At 46.3% G+C, this 14,415-nt stretch overlaps 1 protein-coding gene across 2 annotated transcripts in view; it reads right to left on the bottom strand.

Moving 5' to 3' along the window:
- Positions 1-14,415, bottom strand: part of vars1 (valyl-tRNA synthetase 1) — an 88,392-nt gene that overhangs the window by 17,583 nt on the left and 56,394 nt on the right. For both annotated transcript variants that reach the window (XM_063048041.1, XM_063048042.1), the window contains exons 23-27: positions 13,952-14,020; positions 12,575-12,653; positions 9,920-10,047; positions 3,982-4,137; positions 283-489 (exon numbers count right to left, since the gene is read on the bottom strand). In XM_063048041.1, coding sequence (XP_062904111.1) covers positions 283-489; positions 3,982-4,137; positions 9,920-10,047; positions 12,575-12,653; positions 13,952-14,020 — 639 coding nt within the window. The remainder of the gene's footprint in view (positions 1-282; positions 490-3,981; positions 4,138-9,919; positions 10,048-12,574; positions 12,654-13,951; positions 14,021-14,415) is intronic.

Below are 14,415 nucleotides of genomic sequence, written 5' to 3'. Positions count from 1 at the left end.
TGTCTGAAGCATTCCCGATGATTCTTGGCATTTTCATGAACACTAAACCTTTCAGGTGCTTTGTGTTTAGGTGTTCTATTTTGCTCATTTTTCGCACTATTTATTTATTTTTTATAGATATTTCTTATTGTAACTCAGTAATTTTTATGTCTCGCTCTGTATGTATTGCTGCCACAAAGCAACACATTTCACGACAGACGTCAGTGGTAATAAACCTGATTCTGATTACCGGTAACTTGCGAGAACTACAGTGAGCAAATACACACACAGACGCACACATACCTCATCACTCTCGGGGTACGAGGTCACGGTGATACTCGGCGGGTCCTGAGCAGGTCGCCTTGGCAACCTTTGGTACAACTCCTCGGTGATGAAAGGCATGAAGGGGCTCAGAAGGCGGAGGGCCACGTCCAGGCAGGTGTACAGTGTATTCCTGGCGACACGGGCAGCATTCTCGTCCGTGCCTGCGAACACAGGCTTCAAACATTCCTGAACAAAAATATAGAAACATAGAAACATAGAAAATAGGTGCAGGAGTAGGCCATTCGGCCCTTCGAGCCTGCACCGCCATTTATTATGATCATGGCTGATCATCCAACTCAGAACCCAGCCTTCCCTCCATACCCCCTGACCCCTGTAGCCACAAGGGCCATATCCAACTTCCTCTTAAACATAGCCAATGAACCGGCCTCAACAGTTTGCTGTGGCAGAGAATTCCACAGATTCACCACTCTCTGTGTGAAGAAGTTTTTCCTAATCTCGGTCCTAAAAGGCTTCCCCTCTATCCTCAAACTGTGACCCCTCGTTCTGGAACTCCCCAACATCGGGAACAATCTTCCCGCATCTAGCCTGTCCAATCCCTTTAGGATCTTATACGTTTCAATCAGATCCCCCCTCAATCTTCTAAATTCCAACGAGTACAAGCCCAGTTCATCCAGTCTTTCTTCATATGAAAGACCTGCCATCCCAGGAATCAATCTGGTGAACCTTCTTTGTACTCCCTCTATGGCAAAGATGTCTTTCCTCAGATTAGGGGACCAAAACTGCACACAATATTCCAGGTGTGGTCTCACCAAGGCCTTGTACAACTGCAGTAGTACCTCCCTGCTCCTGTACTCGAATCCTCTCGCTATAAATGCCAGCATACCATTCGCCTTTTTCACCGCCTGCTGTACCTGCATGCCCACTTTCAATGACTGGTGTATAATGACACCCAGGTCTCGTTGCACCTCCCCTTTTCCTAATCGGCCACCATTCAGATAATAATCTGTTTTCCTATTTTTGCCACCAAAGTGGATAACTTCACATTTATCCACATTAAATTGCATCTGCCATGAGTTTGCCCACTCACCCAACCTATCCAAGTCACCCTGCATCCTCTTAGCATCCTCCTCACTGCTAACACTGCCACCCAGCTTCGTGTCATCCGCAAACTTGGAGATGCTGCATTTAATTCCCTCATCCAAGTCATTAATATATATTGTAAACAACTGGGGTCCCAGCACTGAGCCTTGCGGTACCCCACTCGTCACCGCCTGCCATTCTGAAAAGGTCCCGTTTATTCCCACTCTTTGCTTCCTGTCTGCTAACCAATTCTCCACCCACACCAATACCTTACCCCCAATACCGTGTGCTTTAAGTTTGCACATTAATCTCCTGTGTGGAACCTTGTCAAAAGCCTTTTGAAAATCCAAATATACCACATCCACTGGTTCTCCCCTATCCACTCTACTAGTTACATCCTCAAAAAATTCTATGAGATTCGTCAGACATGATTTTCCTTTCACAAATCCATGCTGACTTTGTCCGATCATTTCACCGCTTTCCAAATGTGCTGTTATCACATCCTTGATAACTGACTCCAGCAGTTTCCCCACCACCGACGTTAGGCTAACCGGCCTATAATTCCCCGGTTTCTCTCTCCCTCCTTTTTTAAAAAGTGGGGTTACATTAGCCACCCTCCAATCCTCAGGAACTAGTCCAGAATCTAACGAGTTTTGAAAAATTATCACTAATGCATCCACTATTTCTTGGGCTACTTCCTTAAGCACTCTGGGATGCAGACCATCTGGCCCTGGGGATTTATCTGCCTTCAATCCCTTCAATTTACCTAACACCACTTCCCTACTAACATGTATTTCACTCAGTTCCTCCATCTCACTGGACCCTCTGTCCCTTACTATTTCTGGAAGATTATTTATGTCCTCCTTAGTGAAGACAGAACCAAAGTAATTATTCAATTGGTCTGCCATGTCCTTGCTCCCCATAATCAATTCACCTGTTTCTGTCTGCAGGGGACCTACATTTGTCTTTATCAGTCTTTTCCTTTTTACATATCTATAAAAGCTTTTACAGTCCGTTTTTATGTTCTCTGCCAGTTTTCTCTCATAATCTTTTTTCCCCTTCCTAATTAAGCCCTTTGTCCTCCTCTGCTGAACTCTGAATTTCTCCCAGTCCTCAGGTGAGCCACTTTCTCTGGCTAATTTGTATGCTACTTCTTTGGAATTGATACTATCCCTAATTTCTCTTGTCAGCCACGGGTGCACTACCTTCCTTGATTTATTCTTTTGTCAAACTGGGATGAACAATTGTTGTAGTTCATCCATGCAACCTTTAAATGCCTGACATTGCATATCCACCGTCAATCCTTTAAGTGTCATTTGCCAGTCTTTGCCAGACTGACTGGCAAAAAATATGATCACCCTTTCAGGCACAAGACCAACTCGCACTTACGAGGACTTTTTAATCAGCAAGGGAGAGAAAAAGTACCACGGGGCAGCGGCAAAAAAAGCCCAACTGGGGTTCAGGGACTTGGGTGGGGTTTGAGGCTGGAGCCAGGACCCGGACCGGGTCTAATATCTGGTGAACGGACTGGACAGTGTGACTGGAATGTGGGCCAGAGAACGAACCCAGAGCCTGTACCAGACCAGAGCATGCAGCTGGCGACGGGATCTAGAACGAATTAGGGAGCCAGCACCTGCAGCTGGAGCAGGAAATGGAGCCCACATCTGGAGTACAGAGTACAACTGGAGCAGGGGTCCTGGAGAGTAGACCGGACTGCGGCCCAGAGTAGACTGGATCCTGGACTGCAGCATATAGGTGGAGGAGGACCCGGACAGTAGAATGGAGCCTGGATCCAGAATGGAATCTGTATCTGGAGCTAGGGCCCAGAACATGGACCATGACTGGGATCTGGATTAAAGTGTCCAGCCGGAGCTCAGACCCCAGAGTGCAGCGTGCAGCTGGAGCCCGGAGCGTGGATCGGACCTGGATCTGGACCTGAGCGTCCAGCTGGAGTCCGGAGCGTGGATCAGACCTGGATCCGGACCTGAGCGTGCAGCTGGAGCCCGGAGCGTGGATCAGACCTGGATCCGGACCTGAGCGTGCAGCTGGAGCCCGGAGCGTGGATCAGACCTGGATCCGGACCTGAGCGTCCAGCTGGAGCCCGGAGTGTGGATCAGAGCTGGATCCGGACCTGATCGTCCAGCTGGAGCCCGGAGCGTGGATCAGACCTGGATCCGGACCTGAGTGTGCAGCTGGAGCCCGGAGCGTGGATCGGACCTGGATCCGGACCTGAGCATGCAGCTGGAGTCCGGAGCGTGGATCAGACCTGGATCCGGACCTGAGCGTGCAGTTGGAGCCCGGAGCGTGGATCAGACCTGGATCCGGACCTGATCGTCCAGCTGGAGCCCGGAGCGTGGATCAGACCTGGATCCGGACCTGAGTGTGCAGCTGGAGCTGTGGCCCAGACCGGAGATGGGACCTGGGACAGCAGCCACAGAGCAAAGCAAGGGATCTATTTCAGTTTCTTTTCAAAAGCTGAACAAAACTCACTAGTTTCTATTCCCCGATCAAGGGCCACACTGAAAAACTCATTATTCTGCTTTGTAAAACATTGAAAGTAATGAAATAAAACACATTTGCTGCCACATTAACCAGATATCGAATGAGGACATTGTGACGGGTCAGTTGGGAACTCACCAGGTAGACATTAGACAGTTCATACAGCCAGAAGTTGTAGATGGCAGTGGTGACCTCCGGGAAGTCGTACTGCTTGAAGCTGCGGTCGCAGGTCTCCACCGCGTGGCTGAGGCGGCTCAGGATCCAGCGGTCCATCAGACTCTCCTGTGACGAGCGCTGTGCAGGGGGGGAGAAGGGGGAGAACACAGGGGCGGATGGGCAAGACAGCAGAAAGAACGAGTCAGACAGTCCCTATCTGCCCAGCCTCTGCCATCTCCCAAAACAATCCCAGCTCTCCAATCCCATTCCCAGATTCCACACTGCAGGAATTTATATCTTTAATCCACTTCGAGAAGTAAACTCAGGATATGACTTTCACAGTGAATGACATGGTCCTGGCGAGTGTTCTGGACCAGAGGGACTAAGGAATAGAAGTATATCAGACCATAAGATATAGGAGCAGAATTAGTCCATTCGGCCCATCGAGTTTGCTCCATTTTATCATGCCTGATCCAATTTTCCTCTCAGCACCAATCTCCTGCCTTCCTCCCACCCCCCATATCCCTTCATGCCCTGACCAATCAGGAATCTATCAACCGCTGCCTTAAATAAAGTCTTGACCTCCACTGCTACTTGCAGCAACGAATTCCACAGATTCACCACTCTCTGGCTGAAGAAATTCCTCTTCATCTCCATTCTAAAAGGATGCGCCTCCATTCTAAGACTGCATCTTCTGGTCTTAGACTCCCCCCACCATAAGAAGCATCCCCTCCCTATCCACTATCAAGGCCTTTTAGCATTCGATAGGTTTCGACAAGGTAGGCCAAAGCCAGTGTGGTTTCCTGAAAAGAAAATCTTGCCTACTGCAATGCTTTGAGGAAATTACAAGCAGGGTAGACAAAGGAGATGCAGTACATGCTGTACTTGGATTTTCAGAAGGACTTTGACAAGGTGTCGCACATGAGGCTGCTTAGCAAGATAAGAGCCCATGGAATTACGGGGAAGTTACTAACGTGGGTGGAACATTGGCTGGTTGGCAGAAAACAGAGAGTGGGAATAAAGGGATCCTATTCTGGCTGGCTGCCGGTTACCAGTGGCTAAATTTGCCAATGATACAAAGACAGGTGGAGGAGCAGGTAGCGTTGAGGAAACAGAGAACCTGCAGGGAGACTTAGATAGTTCAGGGGAATAGGCAAAGAAGTGGCAAATGAAATGCAATGTTGGAAAGTATATGGTCATGCACTTTGGTGGAAGAAATAAACAGGCAGACTATTATTTAGATGGGGAGAAATTTCAAAATGCACAGATGCAAAGGGACTTGGGAGTCCTTGTGCAAGATAGTCTAAAGGTTAACCTCCAGGTTGAGACAGTTGTGAAGAAGGCTAATACAATGCTGACATTCATTTCTAGAAGTATAGAATACAAGAGCAGGAATGTGCTGTTTTGGCTCTCTAAAGGTACTCGTGAGACCACACTTGAAGTATTGTGTGCAGTTTTGGGCTCCTTATTTTATAAAGGATATACTGTACTGACATTTTAGAGGGTTCAGAGAAGATTCACGAGAATGATTCCAGGAATGAAAGAGTTACCGTATGAGGAACATCTGGCATCTCTTGGGCTGTATTCCCTGGAGCTCAGGAGAATTAAAAGGGGGATCTCATAGAAACATTCCGAATGTAAAAAGGCCTGAACAGATTAGATATGGCAAAGTTATTTCCCATGGTTGTGGAGTCTAGGACAAGAGGGCACGACTTCAGCATTGAAGGACATCCTTTTAGAACTGAGATGCGGTGAAATTGCTTTAGGTACAGGGTGCTAAATCTGTGGGATTTGTTGCCACGAGCTGCTGTGGAGGCCAAGTCATTGGGTGTATTTAGGGCAGAGATATATAGGTTCTTGATTAGCCAGGGCATCAAAGGGTATGGGGTGAAGGCAGGGGAGTGGGGATAACTGAAAGAATTGGATCAGCACAAGATTGAATGGTGGGGCAGACTCAATGGGCCAAATAGCCTACTTCTGCTCCTATATGGTCTTATGGTTTCATTGAGGTTACCCCTCATTCTTCTGAATTTCAGAGAATACAGGCCTCGAGCAATCAAACACTTTTCAGAGGACAAGCAGTTTAATCCTGGAATCATTTTCAAGAACCTCCTTTGAACCCTCTCCAGCGTCAGCACATCCTTTCTAAGATAAGGGGCCCAAAACTGCTCACAATACCCCAAGTGAGGCCTCACCAGTGCTTTATAAAGTCTCAACATTACATCCTTCCTTTATATTCGAATCATCGTGAAGTGAATGCTGATATCACATTTGTCTTCCTCACCAGACTGAACCTACAAATTAACCTTTGGGGAACCCTGCACGAGAACCCCCAAGTCCCTTGGCATCTCATTTTCCTTTTTTTAATTTTCTCTCCATTTAGAACATATTCAACCCTATCATTTCTTCTACCAGAGTGCATGACTACACACTTCCCGACACTGCATTCCATCAGCCATTTCTTTGCCCATTCTCCCAATCTGTCTGTCCTTCTGTATCCTCTCTACTTCCTCAAAACTACCTGCCCCTCCACCTGTCTTCATATCCTCTGCAAGCTTTGCAACAAAACCATTAATTCCATCATCCAAATCATTGATATATATCATGTAAAAAGAATCGGTTCCAACACAGACCCCTGTGGAACACCACTAGTCACCGCAGGCAGCTCGAAAAGGCTCTATTTATTCCCGCTCTTTGCCTCCTGCCAGTCAGCCACTGCTTTATCCATGATAAAATCTTTCCTGTAATACCATGGGGTTGTAGCTTGTTAAGCAGCCTCATGTGTGGCACCTTATCAAAGGCCTTCTGAAAATCCAAGTACACAACATCAACCAATTCTCCTTTGTCTATCCTGCTTAGTATTTCTTCAAAAAATTCCAACAAATTTGTCTGGCAAGATTTACCCTTGAGGAAACCATGCTGACTATGGCCTATTTTATTTTGTGCCTCCAACTACCCTGAAACCACTTCCTTAACAATCGACTCCAACACCTTCCCAACCACTGAGGTCAGACTAACTGGCCTATAGTTTCCTTTCTTATGCCTCTCTTCCTTCTTGAAGAGTGAAGAGACATTCGCAATTTTCCAGTCTTTCAGAACCACTCCAGAATCTACCGAGTCTTGGAAGATCATTATTAATGTCTCCACAGTCTCTTCAGCCACCTCTCTCAGAAACCTGAGGTGTGCACCATCTGGTCCAGGTGACTCACCTACCTTCGGATCCTTCAGTTTCCCCAAGTACTTTCTGCCTAACTTCTCATACTTATGACCCCTGACACCTGGAGCTTACAGCAAATTGCTATTGTCTTCCACAGTGAAGACTGATGCAAAATACTTAATTCAGTTCACTCGCCATTTCATTGTCCCCCGTTACTACCTCTCCAGCATCCCTTTCCAGTGGTCTGATAGCCACTCTTGCCCCTCTTTTACACTTTATGTGTCTGAAGAAACTTTTGGTATCCTCTTCAATACTGCTGGTAAGCTTACTTTCCTATCCCATCTTTACATTCTTAATGACGTTTTTAGTTGCCTTCTATTGGTATATTTAAAAGCTTTCTGATCTTCTAAATTGGCAACTAATTTCTGCACTACAGTATTATATTCCCTCTCTCTGGTTTTTACGTTGGTTTTCACTTCCTTTGTTGGGCATGCTTGTGTCATCTTGCCTTTAGAATACTTCTTCCTCTTCAGGATGTATATAATCCTGTGCCTTCTGAATTGCTTCCAGAAATTCCAGTCAATGCTGCTCTGCCCTCATCCCTGCCAGTGTTCTTTTCCAATCAAATTTGGCCAACTCCTCTCTCATGTTTCTGTCATTCCCTTTATTCCACTGTAAACTGATACATCTGATAGTAATACTGATATTAATAACATTGAAGAGAAAATTGGATAGGTACGTGAATGGGAAGTGTTTGGAGAGATGTGGTCTGGGTGTCGGTTGATGTGACTGGACAGAAGCTTATGTTGGTAGAGACTAGATATCTGATGGGCAAGTCCACTGAAAATTGTGTGCAGGTGGACAGGGTGGTGAAGGAGGCGTTCAGAACATCGTCTTACATCGGAACATCGTCTTTCATCAGTCATGGGCACTGAGTGCAGAAGTCGGGATGCTGTGTTACAGTCGTACAAGACACTGGTGAGGCTGCATTTGGAAGATTGCGCACAGTTTTGGTCAAACACCTGTAGGTAAGATGTTACTAAATGGGAAGCAGTGCGGAGACCATTTACAAAGATGCTGCAACGACCTGGGGACCTGTGTTATAGATATAGCTTTGGCAGGATTGCATTCAATTCCTTGGAGCCTTGGAGACTGAGAGGTGATCTTAAGGAGGTGTATAGAATCTTGAGGGATAGATAGGGCAAATCTACACAGTGTTTTCTCCAGGGTGGGGGAAGAGATCATCGGAGCACAGGCTTAGTGTGAGAGGAAAGAGGTTTAATGAGAAATTAAAGCACAACTTTAAGAAAATACTCAAAGGGTAGGAATGAGTTGCCAGAAGAAGTGATTAACTTCATAAGTTCAAAGTAAATTTGTCATCAAAGTACACATCGTTGATCATGTGCAGCCTTAAGCAGGCAGGGACAATTACACATTTCAAGGTTGTATCATTTATACATTCTTTGATAATGAATGAATCTCAAATGTTTTAAAGCTCGAGGTCCTGTGGGACAATTGCATGAACAGGAAAGGTTTAGAGCAGGCGTACCCAACGTTTTTATGCCATGGACTCCTGCCATGAAAAGAGGGGACTGTGGACCCTAGGCTGGGAACCCCTGGTTTAGGGGGATGTGGACCCACAATGGAAATGGATGGGCATCTTGGTTGGCATGGAACAGATGGGCCAAAGGGATGTCCACGCCACATGACTCGAAGAAATACTTTTACTGTCTTCTGCATTTCCTCTTGTGAGGTGATATGGGGCACCAAGTATTTTTAGAGGCCATTCTAAGAGTCAACCACAGTGATATAGGTCACGTATTGACCATCCTGTGTCAGGACAGCAGGTTTCCTTCCTGAACTTCCTGAGGACACGGGGGCAGTTTGGCCAACTCATTGAGTCATGCCATCCCATCACCCCATGGGTGTTCCCTGTATCCTAGTCACATCAGCTGTTCCCATTTCAAAGGCTCTTGGATAGGCACTTGGATGAAAGTGAAGTGGAGGTCTATGTGGGAGGGAAGGGTTAGATTGATCTTGGGGTAGATTAAAGAGTCGGAACAACCTCGTGAACTGAATGGCCAGTATGGTGCTGTAATGCTCCATGTTTTTAATCAACATCCATGAGTCCATTTTGTCCTTGAGTCAGAAAATACATAAAAATCACTAGATATGACAATCATGCCTCTACAGTATTGTAATGGACCGCAACAACAAACACACAAAGTGCATTTATTATCAACGAATGTATAAATTAAACAACCTTGAGATTTGGTTGCCTACAGGCAGTTACAAAGCAAGAAACCCAAAAGAACCCAAAAAAATAAATAAGACCAACCCCCATTGCCCACAGAGCAAGAGATAAGACTGACAAGACGAATTATTAGAAGGGCAGAGCGAAGGGAGGACACGAGTTCTGTCTTTCAGTAAATGTACACATGTATCTACCTGTATGTATGCTGGATTTTCGAATTTAATAATCTTACAGGAGTTTGATCATATATAGGGGTGTCCATAACCCAGGGAGAGACTGAGAGGAACAGGCACTTTTTTTAGGCAAGTGGATGGAAAAAAATGGAGGGTTCTGGAGGATAGAAGAGTTAGATTGATCCTGGACTAGGCTATAGAGTTGGCACAACATCATAGGCCAAAGGGCCTGTCCGGTGCTGTACTGTTCTACGCTCACTGTCTCATGATGTCTCAATGCAGTCACAGCCAATGAAACACTGGGGTGGGGGGGAAGAGGCGGTCCCCGTCACCTACCTGGGCAGAGGCCTCTGGAGCGAAGTCCAGTCCGAGCCCACGGATGGCAAACTTGGTGGCGTTCCACAACTTGTTACAGAAGTGCCGGTAGCCGAGGACACGGTTAACGTCCAGGTTGATGTCCCGGCCTGTTGGCACAAACAGGAGAGGTCTCACCATGGGATCACAGAAGTGTTACAACACAGGTGGTTACTTGGCCCATCAAGTCTGTGCCAGACCCAGGCAAGAGCAATCCAACTCCTTCCTCTTGTTGGATTAGAGTATAAGCTTGTTATTTTCTTGTAGCTTAACTTTCTCTATGGTTGCTTCATTTCTTAATATAATAATTTATTTGTGTGTTATTCATGTTCAGTGAATTTTCAGTTATTGTAGTATAGCTGACTCTGTATCTTTCCAGAAGGTTGTCTGCAGCCTATAGCATATACATGAAAACGAGTAATTGATAAGCTATTTTGGTACATTGGCCTTTATTCATCAAAGTATTGAGTATAAGAGCTGGAATGTTATGATGAGGTTGTATAAGGCATTGGTGAGGCTGAATCTGGAGTATTGTGTTCAGTTTTGGTCACCAAATTACAGGAAGGATACAAATAAGGTTGAAAGAGTGCAGAGAAGGTTTACAAGGATGTTGCCGGGACTTGAGAAACTCAGTTACAGAGAAAGGTTGAATAGGTTAGGACTTTATTCCCTGGAGCGTAGAAGAATGAGGGGAGATTTGATAGAGGTATATAAAATTATGATGGGTATAGATAGAATGAATGCAAGCAGGCTTTTTCCACTGAGGCAAGGGGAGAAAAAAAACCAGAGGACATGGGTTAAGGGTGAGGGGGGGAAAGGTTTAAAGGGAACATTAGGGGGGGCTTCTTCACACAGAGAGTGGTGGGAGTATGGAATGAGCTGCCAGATGAGGTGGTAAATGCGGGTTCTTTTTTAACATTTAAGAATAAATTGGACAGATACATGGATGGGAGGTGTATGGAGGGATATGGTCCGTGTGCAGGTCAGTGGGACTAGGCAGAAAATGGTACAGCACAGCCAAGAAGGGCCAAAGGGCCTGTTTCTGTGCTGTAGTTTCTATGGTTCTATGGTTCTATTTCCTATCACTGGAATGTGCTTTATCTATCTTGCTTATAGAAATCAATCACAACTTTTTTCCTCTTGGCTTTTGTTCATCCTTTGATCTTAAAGCATTCTAAGAGCTGGATTAATGAGACTCAAGAGACTGGAGATGTTGTAATCTGCATCAACAGACAATATGAAGCAGGAACTCAGTGGATCAAGCAGCGTCTCGGGGGCGGGCAGGAGTCGGCCCGTGACCACAAGGAACTGCAGAGAGTTGTGGACACAGCTCAGCACATCACAGAAATTTCTCATGCCTTGGAAAAGAAGCCAACGTCATCAAAGACCCCGCTCACCCCAGACCATCACACTTTTAAAAATTTACTGAGATACATTGTGGAATAGGCCCTACAACCCCTTCAAGCCACATTGCCCAGCAACGTCTGACTTATCTCTAGGCTAACCACAGGACAATGTACAGTGACCAATTAACCCACCAACCAGTACACCTTTGGACTGTGGGAGGAAACTGGAGCACCCTGGGGAAACCTACGCAGAGACGGGGAGGACGTACAAACTCCTTACAGACAGCAGCGGGATATGAACCCGGGTCACTGGTTCTGCAAAGTATTGTGCTAACCACTAGAGTACCATTCAACCTCAGCCATCCTATCGTGCAGACGATACAAAAGCTTGAAAGCATGTAAGACCAGGCTCAAGGACAGCTTGTGTCCCACTGTTACCACAGCCTTGAATGGACCTCTTGTACAATAAAGGTGCACCCTTCATCTCACAGCTTACCTCATCATGACCCTTAGACCTCATTGCCTTTGATCTGAATGAACAACGTGTAAAACAAAAGCTTATCACTCTTCGCTGCTACTGGTGACAAGAGTAAATAAATTCCAGTTCATCTCCATTCATAACCTCTGGTTCCACCAGTGATATTTTACCTTCTCACTGTCCACTCTACCGCGACCCTTCAAGTGTTTAAATGTTTCCTTATTTCCTGGAGCACAGGAGAAGGAGGGGAGATCCACTGGATACATAAAAAATTATGTGGGGTAGAGATGGGGTGAATGCTTGCAGGCTTCTTCCTCACAGGTTGGGTGAGACGACAACTGGAAGCTTAGAGTGAAAAGTGAAATATTTAAGTGAAATCTGAGGGGAAGTTCTTCACTTAGAGGATACAGCGAGTGTTGAACAAGACACCAGCAAAACTGGTAGATGTGAGGTCAATTCTGATGTTTTAAATAAGTTTGGATAGGTATATGGATGAGAGGGATATGGAGAACTGTTGTCCAAGTGTAGGTTGATTGGACTAGGAAGACCAGGCTGGTCCAGACCAGATGGGCCAAAGGGCCTGTACCTGAGCCGTCGTGATCTATCATTTCACTTCCATCTCAGAGCCCCACGTCTTGAGAACACCAGCTTTTCCCAACGTCAGCTGGCTAAACTGCCCTGAAACTAACCGGGATCAGTCCTCTAAAGTTCTTCCGCGCCATTGCTCGTTGGCCGGCTGCCCCAGTGACCCACTTCCTGTTCCTGTCCCACTGACTCCTGCCCCCCGGAGCCACCGTTCCCCAGCCAGGTTACCTTGAGACGTGTAGGCACACAGAGCGAATCTCAAGGCGTCCGTCCCACATTCCGGAATCCCAACCGGATAATCTGATTTCTGACAGGGAAAATGCAGAAGAGATGGAGATCAAACACGGAGGCTCAAACAACTGGATGGGGAAAGCAAGCTCATGAAAGACTCACATTTACAATTTACATTGTCGTTCTTGGACTTGAGCCAACAAAATGTTATAAAAGTTGCTCTAATCAGGCAGGGTCTTTCCCCAATCTGTGCACAGTAACATCTGAGTACATGTCTGGTCAGTTTCTCTCAACATCACCCTGTCCCACACAGAAAGAGGCAGTGTGCTTTTTCCAAATTAATGGTCACCACTGTTCCAGAGACAAATTACAGCTTGCTTCAATATGTCCCAATGCTCTCAGAAACCTCTCTCCTGTTGTGTGCTTTATCTGCCTGGAATTCCCAACTGAGAATTCCCTATCTTCTCCTGGAACATTCACCACCGACAGGAAGTCTAAGAAGTTAGACCATAAGATTAGGCCATTCAGCCCATCAAGTCTGCTTCATCATCTGATCATGGCTGATTTATTTTCCCTCTCAACCCCATTCTCCTGCCTTCTCACTGTAACCTTTGATGCTCCTGTTAATCAAGAACCGATCAACCTCCACTTTAAATATACCCAGTGACAGCTGTCTGTGGCAATGAATTCCACAGACCCACCGCCCCCAGCTGAAGAAATCCTTCCTCATCTCTGTTCCAAAGAGGGCGTCCTTCTATTCTGAGACTGTACCCTCAGGTCTTTGACCTCCCGACTACAGGAAACATCCTCTCCATGTCCACTCTATCTAGACCTTTCAATATCTGATGGGCTTCAATGAGATCTCCCCTCATTCTTCTAAACTCCAGTGAGTACACACCCAGAATCATCAGACTCTCCTCACATTTTAACCGTTTCATTCCTAGAATCATTCTCATGAACGTCCTCTGGACCCTCTCCAATGTCAGTACATCCTTTATTAAATAAGGGGCTCAAAGCTGCTCACAACGCTCAAAGTGTGGTCTGTCCAATGCCTTATACAGCCTCAACATTACATCCTTGTTTTTATATTCTAGTCCTCTTGAAATGAATGCTAACATTGCACTTGCCTTCCTTACCTGAGAGTCAACCTGAAAGTTAACCTTCAGGGAATCCTACACAAGAACTCTAAAGTCTCTTTGCACCTCTAATTTTTGAATTTGCCCCACCCCCATTTACACCTTTATTCCTTCCACCAAAGTGCATGACCATGCAGTTCCCTGCACTGTATTGAATCTGCTTTGCATCACTGAGTGGGGAGGCCACTCAGCGCCTCCACATCTACTGGAACAGGGGACATGTAACCACCACACTGACCTGACCAGCCTTGGCTCGCTCGATCTCGGTCGGCTCGAGGTTGCTCTCCAGCAGCTGAGTGTGAAGACCCTGCAGGAAGGGAAAGCGGTGAGAAACCATCACAGGCATCTCCCACCACCACTCACGAAAGAACGTGACAGCCACAGGCTCCCTGAACACAAGAGATTCTGCAGATGCCAGAAATCCTGAGCAACACACACACACACACACAAAATGTCGGTGGAAGTCAGCGGGTCAGGTGCCATCTATGGAGGTGAACGAACACTTTGTGTGTGCTGCCCAAACTCCGTATGGAATTCTTTATGGGAAAATAGTCCTTCCCTCCTCTCGTTCCCACCGACATCAGACATTCACCAGTAACCAATGACCTGCTGGAGGAACTCCAGTCTGTGGGGCAGGAGTGACACTCCCTGATCTGCTGAGGTCCTCCAGCAGGTTGGGTGTTGCTCCAGATTCCAGCAGCT

The sequence above is a fragment of the Mobula hypostoma genome, chromosome 5, assembly GCF_963921235.1.
Source record: "Mobula hypostoma chromosome 5, sMobHyp1.1, whole genome shotgun sequence".
Taxonomy (NCBI): Eukaryota; Metazoa; Chordata; class Chondrichthyes; order Myliobatiformes; family Myliobatidae; genus Mobula; species Mobula hypostoma.
The sequence above is the reverse complement of the archived record's forward strand: the minus strand, read 5'-3'. Positions and strand labels throughout refer to the sequence as shown.